Raw genomic sequence first — 18380 nt, 5'->3', positions numbered from 1 at the left:
AAATACATTTACAAATGGAGATGGTGGATAGGTTAAGTGAGTGGACCAAAATTTGGCAGATGGAATTTGACGTTGATATGTATGAGGTTATCCATTTTGGTCAGAAGAATAAAAAGGCAAATTTACATCAAAATGGAGAGAAAATTCAAAATGCTATGGTGCCAAGGGATCTGGGTGTTTGCTCATAGATTACTCATAGAATTTACAGTGCAGAAGGAGGCTATTTGGCCCATCGAATCTGCACTGGCTCTTGGAAAGAGCACCCTACCCAACCGCACACCTCCACCCTATCCCCACACCTCCACCCTATCCCCATAACCCAGTAACCCCACCCAACACTAAGGGCAGTTTTGGACACTAAGGGCAATTTTGCATGGCCAATCCACTTAACCTGCACAGCTTTGGATTTTCTTGTGCAGCAGGTTAGTAAACATTTGCAGTAGGTATTAAGGAAGGCAAATGGAATTTTGCCATTCCTTGCTAATGGAATTGAATATTAAAATGGCGGAGTGCCGTTGCAACTGTATAGGGCATTGATGAGAGAGCATCTGCAGTACTGCGAACAATTTTGGTCTCCTTGCTTGAGGAAGAACGTAAATGCATTAGAGAGATTCAGAGAAGGTTCACTAGATTGTTTTCAGGGACTAAGGACTCTTCTTATGAAGAGAGATTGAGCAATTTAGGCCAATGCTCACTGAAGTGAGAGGAGATATAATTGAGGTACATAAGATGCCAAAGGGGATTGACAGAGTAGACGGAGAGTGCATGTTTCCCCTTGTTGAATATTCTAGAATGAGAGGCCACAGCTTTAGGCTAAGGGTTGGAAGATGTAAAACCAAAATGAGAAGGAATTACTTTGCTAAGGGTCATGAATTTGAGAAATTCTGTACCCCGGAGTGTAGCGGATGCCGGTACAACAAATTTAAGGGAGAGATAGATAGGTTTGCAATTAGTAGAGGAATGAAGGATTATAGGGAGCAGGAAGGTGGTGATGAGGCAGAGATGATATCAACCATGGTGGTATTGAATGATTGAGCAGGCTCAAGGGGTTGAATTGCCTACTTCTGCACCTTGTTCTTGTGTGTTTCAAGTGGGTATTGTTTATGGTGTAGTCGCCTATTGAGGCAATATCGCACAAACTGACCCAAAAAAGCGAAATATATTTGTACACCTCAGACCAAATGCAGTGTAGAGCATGGTGTAAATTAGTAACCCCACGTCTAGCCTGTTCAAAGATACGCAGTTCAGTTGGTTTGGCCATGCTAAAATTGCCCCTTAGCGTCCAAAGACGTACAGGATGGGTGGGTTGTGGGGATAGGGTGGGGAAGTGGGCCTGGGTCGGTGCAAACTCAAGTGGGCCGAATGGCCTCCTTCTGCATTGTAGGGATTCCACAGAGTCTCATCTCGCATAAATCCGCACTCGATCAATGGACTGTGTCTCACTTCATCAATACATTTGGAAGTGAACACTGGTACAAACTTGAAGCTAATGCTCTCTATGAAATTTGATAATGTAGCTGTGAGTCACACTATGCTGTTATCCCAAATTTGTTAACGCCTCTATTGCAACACCTCTGCCAATCAGAGTCTGCTTGCCAACCACTTAAACGTCTCTTCAAATGCAGTTGGTATTCGTGAGAGTCTGTCCTGCTGAGTACAAGATAAAAGCTTTGACAGTATGTTGTGATGTTCTTTCTTTGTTTAAATTAATATTATTAAGGTTGTAGTGTATCTACAAAGAACATGCAAAGTATGGAGAGGGGGGTTGGGGGGGGGGGGGGGGGGAGTGGAGAAGCGAATCCTGGTAGTTGATGGCGCAATTTCCCTGGTGGGGGCCACATTCGGTTCATAAAAATCTTGCAGTTTGGTATCTTGTCTATCCTGACCAATTCAGGAAATGGGGGCTGGTCAAGGAGCATTCGTGAGCCTGGTCTCTTCCGGGATGTGGGAGGCGAGTTGCCGATTGAGTTTGAAAATTGGCTGTTATGCTTTACCAATCTTGATTTGGAAGCTGGGTGCATCAGATTCAACAAAGAAATGGCTGAGCAATTGAATACATACTTTGGTTCTATCTTCACAAAAGAGGACGCAATTCAGATCCCAGAAATGTTGGAGAATGAAAGGTTTAGTGAGAGGGAAGAACTGAGGGAGATCAACATTAATAAAGAAATGATGCTGGAAAAATTAACGGGATTGAAGGTGGATAAATCCTCTGGGCCTAAGAATCTGCATCCCAGAGTGCTTAGGAAAGTGGCTCTGGAAATAGTGGATGCATTGGTGGTCATTTTGCGGGATTCTATAGATTCTGGAACAGTCCCTGCAGATTGGAGGGTAGCTAATGTCACTCCACTGTTCAAAAAGGGAGGTAGAGAGAAAACAGAGAATTATAGACCAGTAAGCCTAACATCGATAGTGGGGAAAATGCTTGAATCCATTATCAAAGACTTTATAGCGGATCATTTAGAAAGCAGTGGCAGGATCAGTCAAAGTCAGCATGGATTTATGAAGGGAAAATCATGCTTGACGGATCTGTTGGAATTCTTTGAAGAGGTAACCAGTACAGTTGACAAGGTTTGAGGCAGTCGATGTGGTATATCTGGACTTTGTGAAGGCGTTTGACAAAGTCCCACATAAGAGATTATTGTGCAATATTGTGCCTGTGATTGGGGGAAGTGTATTGAGGTGGATAGAAAACTGGTTGGCAGAGAGGAAACAAAGAGTAGGGATTAATGGGTCCTTTTCAAATTGGCAGGCAGTAACCAGTGGGGTACCACAGGGATCGGTGCTGGGACCCCAGCTATTCACAATATATATTAATGATTTGGATGAGGGGACAAAATGCAACATCTCAAGGTTTGCAGATGATAGCAAGTTGGGTGGGAGGGTGAACTGTGATGAGGATGCAGGGATCCTACAGCATGATCTGGGCAGGTTGGGCGAGTGGGCAGATCAATGTCAGATGCAGTATAATTTGGATAAGTGTGAGGTTATTCTCTTTGGAAACAAAAACAGGAAGGCAGATTACTACCTGAACTGTTGTAAATTGGGGGAAGGGAGTGTGCAGCGGGACCTGGGTGTCCTTGTGTACCAGTCACTGAAGGTAAGCATGCAGATGCAGCAGGCGGTAAAGAAGGCAAATGGTATGTTGGCCTTCATTGCGAGAGGTTTCGAGTACAGGAGCAGGGATGTGTTGCTGCAATTGTACAGGTCCTTGGTGAGGCCACACCTCGAATATTGTGTGCAATTTTGGTCTCCTTTTCTGAGGAAGGATGTTCTTGCTCTCGAGGGAGTGCAGCAAAGGTTTACCAGACTGATTTTGGGATGGCAAGACTGTCATACTAGGAGAGATTGACTAGGTTAGTTCTCTTTGGGGGGGGGGGGGGGGGGGGGGGGGGTTTACTCCTCACCTCCTGGGTGAGCAATGTACCTGTTATGAACCCTGGTTTGGTTCAATGGGATACGTGGGTTTTCCCTTGCCATTCTGCGGGGCAGGGAGTGGGTTCCTGTCCCAAGAGACCCAGTTATTTAGAACTGAGTTCTCATGTGTTTTCTTTGTATTTTTCCTTTTTTGTTATGGTGAGTGTAAAGAATCCGTGATTGGTTCTGCAGGGTACAAGCACGTCTGTTATCCGAGTGGAGGAGATTGACGTGTCATTGATGCCTCCGGTTCTACTGGAGGTGAGGGAAATGTGTGCTGGTGCGCGTCCAAACATGCATGAAAAATCTATCCTGAACTCTTGTGGTCGTAGCGAGCAGTTGCCGCCTGGGAAGGTGTGCACCATTTTATCATGTTTTCTTGGCCTTATCCTTTGCTCCCTTTTCTCTGGTGGTGTGTATCGGGGAATCAAGTTGAGTCTAATGATTGTATTGAGCGAGCTATATTAGTGTTTTCCTGTTCTCGGTCTCCATGTATGTCGAGACCTTTTTGTTCTTCCTGTCTGTACCATTCTTTTTTAAAAAGGAATTTAAAGTACCCAATTACTTTTTTTTCTGATTAAGGGGCAATTTAGCATGGTCAGTCCATCTACCCTGCGCATCTTTGGGTTGTGGGGGGTAAGACCCAAGCAGACACTGGGAGAATATGCAAACTCCACACACACTGACCTGGGGCCTGGATCGAACCCAGGTCTTCGGCATCGTGAGGCAGCAGTGCTAACCACTGCGTCACTCTGCCGCCCTGTGCTATACCATTCTTGCGGTTTTATTGCGTTATTTGTTAAAACGTAAAACTTCAATAAATAAATAAATATATATATATATATATATATATATATATATTAGGGCGGCGCAGTGGTGAGTACGGCTGCCTATGGCGCTGAGGACCCAGGTTCAATCCCGGCCCCGGGTCACTGTCCGTGTGGAGTTTGCACATTCTCCCCGTGTCTGTGTGGCTCTCACCTCCACAGCCCAAAGATGCGCAGGTTAGGTCGATTGGCCACGCTAAATTGCCCCTTAATTGGAAATATATATAATATGTATATAATATATATATATATATATATATATTTAAAAAATCCATCAATCTCAATTTGAAAGTATCTGATGACCCCCCCCCCCCTCAATGACCTTTTGGAGTAGAGTGTCGCCGGTTTCCACTACTCTTTGTATGAGCAAGTCCTTCTGACATCACCCTTGAATTTTAAGGTCATGCCCCCTCTTATGCAGGACTCTCCCGCCAGAGGAAATAGTTTCTGCACACCCTATTAAATCCTCTTAAACACCTCCATGCCCACCCCTTAATTTTCTGTGCGCAACTTGTTGTCATAATTAAACCATTTTAATCCTGGTATCATTCTCCTAGCTTGGGCTGCAGCTCCTCCAAAACCAAGAAACCTCAGTCCACATGTCCAGCAGCATGTGAGTCAGCTAAGAGTTAAAACTGTGAGCTGGTTGAGTAAAGGGATTCGGACACGGCTTATTGTGCTGTGTGTGGTCTGGCGCTTGTTTAAAAGTGCCTCAGAGATATCACACGCAGCAAGTTTAATCCACGCGCAGGCATTGATTTTTAAACAAGAGCCAGTTGGTTTATTTCCCAAAAATAACTGATTGAAATTGGGACTCCTTCCTTCTCGAAAATTTAACCAATTTTTTTTGAATGACCGAATTCTTTGCAGAGAAATATCGGCAGAGAATGAGCGAGAATCTCAACAGCTTCAGCATTATTGGTCAGAGGTACGTTACATGGTTCGATGTATTTATCGCCAAGCTGGGACGCCATTGGCTGATGATCAGGATCAATCGTTGGTGCCAGATAAGGAGGGGATGAAAGAACTGGTAGACAGGTAAATTATTTTAATTTCTTAAATATGAAAATCTCTATGGTTAAACTGAACTTAGTTGCCGGTATTGTAGGCAAAGTCACTGGTGTTTGACTGCAACTGGTTATTTTAATTTGTGTGTGAAATGATGCATGTTACATCGTGTAGTTAATGAGTTGGCAGTTCACTTGTCGCAATTGTGACCAAAATTCTGTGTCAGAAGATACTCTGAGTTGATTTAAACACTGAAATGTCATTGAATCATACAGCACAAGAGATAATTTGGTCCTTTGCACCCGTGCCAACTCTTGGAAAGGAATATCCAGTTGGATTGGATTGGATTTGTTTATTGTCACGTGTACCGAGGTACAGTGAAAAGTATTTTTCTGTGAGAAGCTCAACAGATCATTAAGTACATGGGAAGAACAGGGAATAAAAGAAAATACATAATAGGGCAACACAAGATATGCAATGTAACTACATAAGCACTGGCATCGGATGAAGTATACAGGGTGTAGTGTTAACGAGGGCAGCCATAATAGGGTCATTTAGGAGTGTGGTGACAGTGGGGAAGAAGCTGTTTTTGAGTCTGTTCGTGCGTGTTCTCAGACTTCTGTATCTCCTGTCCGATGGAAGAAGTTGGAAGAGTGAGTAAGCCGGGTGGGAGGGATCTTTGATTATGCTGCCCGCTTTCCCCAGGCAGCAGGAGGTGTAGATGGAGTCAATGAATGGGAGGCAGGTTCGTGTGATGGACTGGGCTGTGTTCACGACTCTCGGAAGTTTCTTGCAGTCCTGGGCCGAGCAGTTACCATACCAGGCTGTGATGCAGCCTGATAGGATGCTTTCTATGGTGCATCTGTAAAAGTTGGTACGGGTTAATGTGGACATGCCGAATTTCCTTAGTTTCCTGAGGAAGTATAGGCGCTGTTGTGCTTTCTTGGTGGTAGCGTCGACGTGGGTGGACCAGGACAGATTTTTGGTGAAGTGCACCCCTAGGAATTTGAAACTGCTAACCATCTTCACCTCGGCCCTGTTGATGCTGACAGGTGTGTGTACAGTACTTTGCTTCCTGAAGTCAATGACCAGCTCTTTAGTTTTGGTCACTATCTCCCTCCTGTCTTCTGACTTGTCGATATTCGAGATCCGGCGCACTATGGTCGTATCGTCAGCAAACTTGTAGATGGAGTTGGAACCAAGTTTTGCCACGCAGTCATGTGTGTACAGGGAGTAGAGTAGGGGGGATAAGTACGCAGCCTTGCGGGCCCCCGGTATTGAGGACTATTGTGGAGGAGGTGTTTTTGTTCATTCTTACTGATTGTGGTCTGTTGGTCAGAAAATCGAGGATCCAGTTGCAGAGTGAGGAGCCGAGTCCCGGGTTTTGGAGCTTTGATATGAGCTTGGCTGGGATTATGGTGTTGAAGGCGGAGCTGTAGTCAATAAATAGGAGTCTGATGTAGGAGTCCTTGTTTTCAAGATGCTTTAGGGATGAGTGTAGGGAAATGGCGTCTGATGTGGGCCGGTTGCGGCGGTATGCGAATTGCAGTGGATCAAGGCGTTCTGGGAATATGGAGGTGATGCGCTTCATGACCAACCTGTCGAAGCACTTCATTACGACTGAAGTCAGGGCAAGTTTTTTATACCCTTGACATGTAAGGTTAGGCAGTTAGACTTTTGGGAGCGAACTGAACACAATCCTAGCCTGCATATGTGTACTTCCACGAACAGCCATTCTTTAACCATTTAGTTCCCCACCCCTCACCAAAAGTCACTGTTCTGAAATGGCTGCACAACACCTTAGCCCAGGCAGGCCTTATGTCTTTTGTGGAGCGCTTAAGAAACCCAATTGCATTCAGATCATTCACTGCCGGTTAAATTAAACTAAATGTGTTGTGCCATGAACTCAAATGTGTTGCGTGCAGTTGTCAGAAGGAGCTTGTTGAGTGAGCAAAGCAGGATATCAGTTTTTCATTTTCTAAGCTGGTAGCTTGATCCAATTCAAAGTACTATTCCCTGAACAACCATCCAAAATATTTATTTATAACGATCAAAGTTAAAGTGAAAATAGCAAATTGTCAACAGTTAACTTAAAATAAGCTGAAAACACAATTTGTGGGGATAATATAATTGTAATTATTTGAAACAGCACATGAGACAAGTCCTAAACTTGAAGGATTAACTCGGAGGAAAGATTTTAGGAAGAATTTAAGTCCATGGTTTAACTCGCAGTGTGTCCCATTCCCCTATAACCTTTGTGCTCATTGACGTATGTGGACACTAGGTCAAGCACCGCCTTGATCTTAAAACCCATCCATGGGCTAGCCCTCCCAATCTCTGTAATCTACTCCAGCTCCACAATCATCCAAGATATCTGTGCTCCTTTAATTCTCACCTCTTGTGTGTTCCCAGTTATATTTGCAGCACTATTTATTGATCCACAGTGCTTTCAGTTGCCTTGGCCCGGAGTTCTGAAATGTCTTCCCTCCACTACTTTCCATGCTTTTGATCATCTGACCAGATATATCCTTGCTAGCTTGGTGTCGTACTCTGTAATGCTCCTGTGAAACTCCTTGCGATGCTTAATTAAGTTAAACGCACTATATAAATACAAGTCTGAGAACACGCATTGAAGGTTCAAAAACAGCTTCTTCCCTGCTGTTACCAGACTCCTGAATGACCCTCATATGGACGGAACTGATCCATTTGCTTCTCCCTCCCCTGCCCCTGGCTAATCCATTGGTGCTCAGACGAATAATAACACTGTCTACTACTGCTTCACCTGTGATAAGGACAGATTAACCTGGGATCTCCCTGCTCTGTAAGATTCAGCTGAACCAGGAGGGTAACCATTCGGTCCAGTCCTATTATTCTTCCACGTTGGATGTGAAAGGAATGCTACTACAGATACATTTTTGATGAAAATGAAGTCCTAAATTGGAAGAGTGAAATAATTTAACTATGCGCAAAGAAAAATTAAATAATGTCTTAATAAGTTTATGCATTACATTCCTGAAAGATCATTAAAGAATAAAAAGTACGGAAATGATTGTGCGAAACCTGTGCCGGCACAGTGGCATAGTGGTGATCACTGCTATCTCACAGTACCAGGAACTTAGGTGCGATCACAACCTTGGGTGACTCTGTTCTTCCCCGTGTCTGCGTGGGTTTCCTCCCACAATCCAAAGATGTGCACGATAGGTGGATTTGCCATGCTAAATTGCTCCTTTGTCTCCAAAGGTTAGGTGGGGTTGCAGGGGAGTGGGCCAAGGTAGGGTGGTCAGTGCAGACTCGATGGGCCAAATGGCCACCTTCTGCATTGCAGGGTTCCTCTGATTCTGTCTGGTAAGCTACAGCAAAAATAAAAACAGAAAATACTGGATAAATTCAGCAGGTCTGGCATCTGTGAAATGAAACTGCGTTTCGAGTCCATATTACTCTTCCGAGCTATTGCTAATACTGAAATTTTGATATCATACAACACAGGAGACCATTCAGCCCATTGCACCTGCTCTATTGGGTAAACTCCTTGCTCTTTCCTTATAACCTTTGGTATATTTTTCTTTCAATACATACACTATTGCCTTTCAGAAGTTGGGTCTTCGGTAGTACCTTCCACATCATCATATCTTGGTTGCATGGGAAAATATCTCTTCATCTTGCATCTGACTTTTTAAAAAAAATCTGTGTTGCCCGATCGCTATCCACAGTTTCTCCCTTTCTTCTCCATCGAAAACCCTCAATTTAGAACATCTCTAAATTTGGAACAAAAATGAAAATTGCTGGAAGGACTGAACAATAATAAATAAAATAATAAATAACCTTTATTGTCACAAGTAGGCTTACATTAACACTGCAGTGAAGTTACTGTGGAAAAACCCCTCGTCGCCACATTTCGGCGCCTGTTCGGGAACACAGAGGGAGAATTCTCAACTGGTACGGGAATTGAACCCACGCTGCTGGCCTTGTTCTGCATCACAAAGCAGCTACACAGAGCAGAGAATAGCTGATAGGTCTGTTTTGACCATCCTATGAGGCAGTGCATTCCAAATCCTACCCACTCTTACATTAAAAAAAACTTTTCCCTTATGTTCTCCCAGGTTCTTTTCTATCAAATCTCCCTTCCCCTTGTTAACCTGTTCTGCCAATTTCAAAAATTTGTTTTGGTTCTCGCCGCCACCTTTGAAATCATATCTTTTGGTCTGCATTGTGTCTCCTTATCCTTTGAATGAAATGTGTTGTCCCTCACTTTTCTACGTGGAATTTCACATAACGGCATTGACGATACTTACATGTGGCACTGAAGGTGAATCGTTGAGGCATTGAGGAATGAAGTTGGGATAGGTGACGATGGAAGCATTTAAAATGAGCAAAGCTTGGCAAAGTTGTCCAAATGTTAAATGAAGGCCACAGTCAAGTAGCTCCGAGGAAATGCCTTGCAATTTTGAAGTATGCAAATAAAACCTGCTGCTTTCTCCAAAAAAGGATCGTACTCCAGAGCACCAGTCGCTTGCTATTCATCCTCTTAAACTTTTCTGCCCCGGTGAAAAAGGACTCCAGGACTCTAGTTGCTCATCTCACTCCTCATAATTAAATCTTATCCAGGGCATCTTCTCAGGGAATCTCTCCTGCAGCCAAAATATCCTTCCCAAACTTGCTTCCTAGTAGCATTGTGGATGCCAGATGCTCTAGAGGGTGACTCATCACCAGCTTCTCAAGACCAATTGGGGGTTGGGGGGGTAAGAAATGCTGACTTTCCAGCAACACCCTGTGAAGCAATAAAGAGGAAATTAGAGTTCCACACTGGATGATTTACCAATCTGAGGGAGAGTTGTGGAATTTAACTCCAGAGATGTTATTCTGCAGGAAGGGCAAATCAGGACGCAGCAATTTGGATGCAATCCCCCAACTTCTTCTGTGGACATCTGAAAATGCTGTTCAATGTTTTGAAGTGTTGTGATAGTACAACGTTTTTTCATTAACGCGAACCAGGCATGGGCCAGTTGTGTAATCCCAAGACCAGTTTTCCCACTTTGGGTGTTGTTTCCCCTCCGGGCTTGGGCATGATTTTGGATGTCTGTTCCTGCTGCTCTCCAGTTTCACAAGTTAATTCTATTAAACCTCATTTGTTTATTACAACACTCTGCCAACTTCAGCAACTACATTAAATGATGCAAAATACAATAAGAAATAAAATTGGGTATGCCACATAGCAGTCTTTGATGAACTAAACATTAGTCCCAAATGTGTACAATTAATTAGTTTGCAATAGGTCTCTTGACTAACACTGTTATCCCTAACTCCAGTACATTATTGTGCTTAGTGGACGAGGCTTAATTAATTTTTTACAGAGGCACAAATTAGCTTTTTAATATATGCAAACGTGAGACTTGTAATAGATGTGCTCTCTTTTGTTTCCTTGGTCATAGGCTATGTGAACGAGACCCCTACCAGTTGTACCAACGCTTAGAGCAGCAGGCAAGGGAGTATGTTCTCGAAATGAAGGTACGCTTACTTCGACATCTGTCAATGGGATCCAAAGTCACAACAGTGGTGCAGGGCCCGCCACAGGCTCATCAGTTCATCTCACTCCTATTGGAGGAATACAGCGCACTCTGTCAAGCTGCTCGCACAATCAGCACCTTCCTCATTACACTGGTAAGTTGCATAAAAATAAGTAACTGCCATAATGCTGCATGAAAGTGTAAAGCTGTTATAGTAATAATCTTTGTTATTGTCACAAGTAGGCTTACATTAACACTACAATGAAGTTCCTGTTAAAATCCTCGCGTCGCCACATTCCGATGCCTGTTCGGGTTCACAGAGGGGAAATTCAGAATGTCCAATTCACCTAACAGCACATCTTTCAAGACTTGTGGGAACAAACCGGAGCATCCGGAGGAAACCTACGCAGACACGGGGAGAACGTGTAGACTCCGCACAGACAGTGATCCAAGCGGGAATTGAACCTGGGACCCTGGCGGGCGAAGCAACAGTGCTAACCACTGCTACCAACATTTAAAAACACTGACCGGCAGGAAAAGACCAAATTGCCTATCAAGCCTAAGGGTCACACTTTTTTTTTAATTCATTCATGGAAGTGGACATGGCAGGCTGTGGCATCATTTATTGCCCTTCCCTAGTTGCCCTTGAGGGGGCAGTTAAGAGTCAACCATATGTCCAGAGCATCATGACTAAACACATGAGTTCACAGACAACATCTGTTCCTGAGAAGTGCTGAATTCTAAAATGTCAAACTGTTGACGTGTGTTATCTTTGATATTGAACCCAAAATGCAGAATTTGTCCCAAATATTTAAGTGGTAGACATTGTTGCCTTTTGGTTTGTGCTTGTCCGAGTGTGAAATGGGGATTCCTCATACACTCGAGATTTTCCAACACTGGGGGAGACTGTACATTTATGTCAGATCTCTGAAAGAACTCTGGCCCAAATCTTCCAGTCTCGAGATGGGATGTATGTCAGGAGATGTACAAGTCCTGATGGACTCACACATGTGAGAATTGCTGGGGGCATTGGGTTTAGAAAAATCTATGCGGCAGCAACAATGTGCCCACCATTATTGTTGATTCGAGATCTAGGCCTATCCCTTTAGTCTCATTTTCCCTGCCCTTTCCCATTTTTTTCTTCTACAAATCTATTTAAAACTGCTTTTTTTTTTAAAGCATTCTGATTCCACCTATGTTTCGGATGAGACATTTTGTCCTAACCAGGCTTTGCTGAAAAGAATTGTCTGAGCCCTTTTGTTAACTTATTGAAGAGTAGAAATGATTTACACCCACCTACTTGATTAAAAGCCTTCATAATTCTGAACATATATTTGATGTCCTCTTAAGCTTTTCTGTTGTAGTAAAAGAGGCTCCAATTGTTCTCATCTCTACTCATAATTAAATCTTATCCTTGATATCATCTCAGTGAAGCACTTCTGCAGTTTGATATCCTTCTTAAAGTAGGGCACTCAAAACTGGACAAAATATCTAAACCACAGTCCCGTCGATGATAGGTACAGGTTTAGCCGTATCTCCAACCTCTTATTTACAGCTTTCTCATTTGCCTTTCCATACTGCCTCTGGATCCTCTTTCCACTCGCTCTTCGAGGTGGTGGCTACTGCCTCCATTCCTCTTTCCACTTGCTCTTCTAGGTGGTGGTTACTGCCTCCGATCCTCTTTCCACTTGCTCTTCTAGGTGGTGGTTACTGCCTCTAGATCCTCTTTCCACTTGCTCTTTAAGGTGGTGACTACAGTCTCTGGGTCCTCTTTCCACTCGCTCTTCGAGGTGGTGGCTACTGCCTCCATTCCTCTTTCCACGCTCTTCGAGGTGGTGGTTACTGCCTCCATTCCTCTTTCCACTTGCTCTTCGAGGTGGTGGCTACTGCCTCTGGATCCTCTTTCCACTCGCTCTTCGAGGTGGTGGCTACAGCCTCCATTCCTCTTTCCACTTGCTCTTCGAGGTGGTGGCTACAGTCTCTGGGTCCTCTTCCCACTCGCTCTTCGAGGTGGTGGCTACAGTCTCTGGGTCCTCTTTCCACTCGCTCTTCGAGGTGGTGGCTACTGCCTCCATTCCTCTTTCCACTCGCTCTTCTAGGTGGTGGTTACCTCCTCTAGATCCTCTTTCCACTTGTTCTTTAAGGTGGTGGTTACTGTCTCTGGGTCCTCTTTCCACTCGCTCTTCGAGGTGGTGGTTACTGTCTCTGGGTCCTCTTTCCACTCGCTCTTCGAGGTGGTGGCTACTGCCTCCGATCCTCTTTTCATTCGCTCTTCGAGGTGGTGGCTACTGCCTCTGGATCCTCTTTCCACTCGCTCTTCGAGGTGGTGGCTACTGCCTCCATTCCTCTTTCCACTTGCTCTTTAAGGTGGTGGTTACTACCTCTGATCTTCTTTCCACTTGTTCTTTAAGGTGGTGGTTACTGTCTCTGGGTCCTCTTTCCACTCGCTCTTCGAGGTGTTGGTTACTGCCTCTGGGTCCTCATTTTTGACGTGCTCTGCTTCGAGCTGCTGACTGCCTCAGTGTTTCCTTTTCACCCGCACGTTTATGTATCCAAACCCTTTCTGCTCCCAAACCTGGTTCTTGTTTCACTGTTTAGTGTTTCCGGCATTTTCACTTTCTGCCAGTGTGTCACCTCACATCTGATCTATATCTGCCCAAGCAGGCTCAGTTTTGCTGTAGACACCCGCAGTTCTCTGCAGCATGACAATCCCAGTTTTGTTTTTCCCTTTATCCTGTCCAATATCTCTTTCAACTAACTCACCATCATTTGTCTATTTGATTTTTGTGGAACTTTGTGCAAAGATCACTGCTACATTTGTTTGGCGTGAGGGTGGGTGCGGGTGAAGTGGAATTACAATGGTTGCACTTAAGAAGCATAGATTTTAGCATTTTGAGATCGAGGTAAATAAATCTAATTCCTGTTTTCTCAATGAAAGTAGAGCCGTGATACCTATTTATTAACTCGGCCATTCCTTAATCCTCTGTGAAAGATTTCCTTTTCTTTTCTAATCCATTGCCCTTTTTACTAATCTGCAACCAGCAGTAGGCCATTCAGCATATCCAGCCTTCTCCATCATTCAGTTAAATCATGTCTGATTTGTAGCTCAAGTCCATTACCTACTTTTCTATATCTCTAGATAGCCTTACCTAACCAAACTAACTATTCTTCAAATCAAAAAACCGAGGCTGCTATGAATCTGAAATAATAACAGAAGATGCTGGGAAACGCTCAACAGGTCGGCAGCACAAGTGGAGAGAATAAACTGTTTTTAATTTCCTCTATACACTGCTCAATTTTATTTGGTTTATTGACTTCATCAGTTTTTTATTTCGGTTTTGATGGTCATTTTAATTTACTTTTACCTATACACCCAAGAAATTTTGAGCTCTCCTACACAGCCATCTTTGGTCCAGCCTCCCCGAACAGGCGCCGGAATGTGGCGACTAGGGGCTTTTCACAGTAACTTCATTGAAGCCTACTCGTGACAATAAGCAATTTTCATTTAATTTCATTTCATGATCGTCCTTTCTGTAAAAACTTCTCATGATTGTCCTCTGTATTAGTTTTCAGCTTATCTTGGCTTGTTCCTTTTTTCTATTGTTAACACATTTCTTTCCTGGTGGGACAGCTTTTGTTTCCTTTCTGAAGAAGAACCATTTGAAGAGTCATATTAGACTCAAAACGTTAGCTGTTTCTTTCCCCACAGTTGCTGCCAGTCCTGAGTTTTACCAGCATCCGCAGTATTTTGCTTTTATTTTTTTACTGACCTCTTTTTTACCTGTCCTCAACACTGCCTACCTGGATTTCTCACCAACCCACCAAGACATCAGTCAACCAATCTCGTTGAAACTCTGTCTCCCTTACTAGGGAGTCTAAAATTTTCACTTTCGAAGGTCAAGTCTCTGAGTTTTCTCAATACTGCTCCAACTCCTCCTTCTTCAATGACTGCACAGATTTCAGGGTTTCAACCACTTCTCCTCAGACTCCATTCCATTGGATTTCCGAATCTGCACTCTCGCCTCGACTTGCGCAATTTCAGCTTTTCAATAACCGGCTAGTATCACTGGGCTGGCACTACCCTGGATTTTACCAAGCTTCAGCCACCCCAGTTACACAGAGCAACAAATGGCTCCCAGTGCTTCCTCTGAGCCCTAGCCCTTTGCAGCAGGGATCCAGTATTTTCCTGCCACCTTCTTAGCTTCCCACGACTTCTCCTGACCCCTAAGACACAGCACGATCAATAGGTTCCTGAGACATCTGAGCCGCAACTGCATAGAGCAAACTAACAGTGATATGTTTGCTGCCTGGAGCCTGATGGTAGCACCTTTAGGATATTGCCTTTTCGTCTACTGCTGAGCACCCCAGCAAACACAGATAAAATGAAACCCTAGAACTTTCTTAAGCTGCACCCATCTCCATGATGACGTAGCGTTCCAAGGCTCACTGGATGCATTTAAATCAAATGTAGCTTTAACTCCCAAAACAAAATATCACTCTGGGCTGAATTTCTTTGCAGGCAGTACAGACACCTCATCTTGAATTCTGCAGCTGAGGAAGCATACCTGCTGTTTTATGATCTTCCCTCTTACGATCTAGCTCATAACCCCTTTGGTCAACATGGCCCCAACTTTTTAAGTGTAATAGCCTTCAAGCTGCTTTAGGTACATTTATCCCATTTTCTACAGTTAACTTTATTCTTCCCAGATCTAGAAATTACCTCCAAAATATTACTGTGGACAATGATCTGGATATTTATAACACAATTCTGCAATGAGTAACTCAGCTCCCGACTCCCAAAGCCTGCCCACCACCTACAAGGTACAAGTCAGGATTGTGATGGAATACTCTCCACTTGCCTAGATGAGTGCAGCTCCAAAAATACTCTCGGAATTCAACACCATCCTGGGCAAAGCAGCCCGCTTGACTGGCACTGTAAACACTCACTTTTTCCACTGCCAGCACAGAGTGGCAGCACTGTGTACCATCTACAAGATGTGTTGCGGCTGCTCACCAAGGCTCCTTCAACAAACGCATGATCTCCACCATCAAATAAAGCAGTTGCATGGGAATACCACTAACTGCAAATTCCCCTCCAAACCGCACACCATCCTGACATGCAACTAAACCACCTTCTTCCACTGTTCAGTTAAAAACCTGGAGCACCCTGGAGCACCCTGGAGCACCCTCCCTAACAGCATTGTTGGTGTATGTAAACCATGTGGATTGCAACAATTCAAGGAGGTAGCTCATTAAGAGCAGCTAGGGGTGGCCAATAAATGCTGGCCTTCTCAGTGACACTGACATCCATTGAATCAATTAAATAAGTATCAGGCTCCTCTGACGTAGGCTGTCTGCCCCATGCCAGATATTGCTGCCCAGAACTGGTCCTCACGTGCCAATAATGTGATCTTTTCATTCAGCAAAACCTCCATAATCACATGCTAATCCCACCATGGGAGATGGTGAAATTTGGATCAAATAAATAATAATCTGGGATTAAAAGTCTTATGACCATGAAACCATTGCCAATTATCGTAAAAAAAACATCTGATTCACTAATGTTCTTCAGGGAAGAAAATCTGTCATCCTTACCTGGTCTGGCCCACATGTTACTCCAGATCCACAACAATGTGGCTGACTGTTAAATCGTCCCTCAAAGGCAATTCGGAATGGGCAATAAACGCTGGCCCATCCAGTGACGCACATGTTCCATGAAATAATTTTTAAAATCTTACTACACTGTTACCATAGAAATAGCATGTGAAATAATCCCAAAATTAGCACTCTTGAAATGCTGCTCCATATCCTGTCCTCTCCGAATTAATTTTGCAGGACATCATTGTATTATTTTGTGTGTCTCGTTGCTTGCCTTCCATCTCCGGGTGCTCCGGTTTCCTCCAACAAGTCCCGAAAGACATGCTTGTTGGGTGAATTGGACATTCTCAATTCTCCCTCCGTGTACCCGAACAGGCGCCGGAATATGGCGACCAGGGCCTTTTCACAGTAACTTCATTGCAGTGTTAATGTAAGCCTACTTGTGACAATAATAAAGATTATTATTAAATTAATAAAGTATACATCAATGATATTGCATTTTTCACTAACCTTGACTGCAGCTCAAAAAGCACCATCATTTTGTTTGTGTAGTCCTCAACTTCTATTGCAGTTCAGCCTCAGGGGAGGCAGTGGCATAGTGGTATTATCAGTGGACTAGTAAGCCAGTTAGCGAGGGTATTGCTCTGGGGACCTGGGTTCGAATCTCACCACGGCAGGTGGTGGAATTTGAATTCAATAAAAATCTGGGATTAAAAGTCTAATGATGGCCATGAAACCATTTCCGTAAAACCCATCTGGTTAACTAATGCCCTTTAGGGAAGGATAGCTTACCTCATCTGCCCTACATGTGACTCCAGACCCACAGCAATGGGTTTTAAATGCCCTCAGGTATGGGCAATAAATGCTGGCCCAGCATAAAGGGGAAACAAATTGGTTGCCAATTCCATGTTCCCACAAAATCGGTACATACTTCCTTCCCAAGTTCTCTTCCTTTTTAACTGATTCATAGATTATCGTAGAATTTACAGTGCAGAAGGAGGCCCATCATGTCTGCACCGGCTCCTGGAAAGAGCACCCTACCCAAGGTCAACACCTCCACCCTATCCCCATAACCCAGTAACCCCACCCAACACTAAGGGCAATTTTGGACACTAATGGCAATTTATCATGGCCAATCCACCTAACCTGCACATCTTTGGACTGTGGGAGGAAACCGGAGCACCCGGAGGAAACCCACGCACACGGGGAGGATGTGCAGACTCCGCACAGACAGTGACCCAAGCCGGAATCGAACCTGGACCCTGGATCTGTGAAGCAATTGTGTTATCCATAATGCTACCGTGCTGCCCGTCTGTCTGTGGGGTGACCGCATGTCAGGATCACGTTTGATTATCACAAAGTACTCAGATACTCTGCTCAGAAACTTTGTTGAAAATCAAGAGGCATATCTGCACCCGACACAAAGCATCCAGAACCTCCCCAGACGTGGCTTACTCAGTTCCCATCCCCAATCAATTAACTCGAAGTTTTCTTCAAAGATTGGCAAAAGCAATTGCAACAGCATAGTGCAGGGGTGGGCAAACTTTTCCGTGCAAGGGCCACATTCAGAAATTCACAATTTTAAACGGCCGCATAGTATATTAATTAATAGTCCTGGTTGTAACCAATTAGGTTGCGGCATATACCTCAGCCCTTCCCCCTGCGGCATCCTGCCTTTAGCCCTCTTTTTCTCTACTTTTCAAAAATGGCGCTTCACCCGGTTATGATTCTGGGCGCCTCATATAGAACATAGAACAGAACAGGCCCTTCGGCCCACGATGTTGCGCCGAGCAATGATCACCCTGCTCAAGTCAACGTATCCACCATATACCAGTAACCCAACAGCCCCCCCCCCCCCCCCCATTAACCTTATTTTAAAAAAATATAAAAAATATTTAAAAATTTTTTTTTTTTTTTTTTTTTATGACTTGATCTTGGTGGGCCGCATAAGGACCTTTGGCGGGCCGTAGTTTGCCCACCCCTGGCATAGTGATTTAGTCCCTCAAATATAGTTTTACATCAGCTT

At 44.1% G+C, this 18380-nt stretch overlaps 1 protein-coding gene across 2 annotated transcripts in view; it reads left to right on the top strand.

Annotated features, from left to right (window-relative positions):
- The window catches only part of fam193a (family with sequence similarity 193 member A), a 266074-nt gene that overhangs the window by 181389 nt on the left and 66305 nt on the right, over window positions 1-18380 (top strand). For both annotated transcript variants that reach the window (XM_038805884.1, XM_038805883.1), the window contains exons 5-6: window positions 5115-5282; window positions 10682-10910. In XM_038805884.1, the coding sequence (XP_038661812.1) occupies window positions 5115-5282; window positions 10682-10910 (397 nt within the window). The remainder of the gene's footprint in view (window positions 1-5114; window positions 5283-10681; window positions 10911-18380) is intronic.

Source organism: Scyliorhinus canicula, chromosome 8, assembly GCF_902713615.1.
Source record: "Scyliorhinus canicula chromosome 8, sScyCan1.1, whole genome shotgun sequence".
Lineage (NCBI taxonomy): Eukaryota > Metazoa > Chordata > Chondrichthyes > Carcharhiniformes > Scyliorhinidae > Scyliorhinus > Scyliorhinus canicula.
Note: the sequence above shows the minus strand (reverse complement) of the source record. Positions and strands in the feature narration are given on the sequence as shown.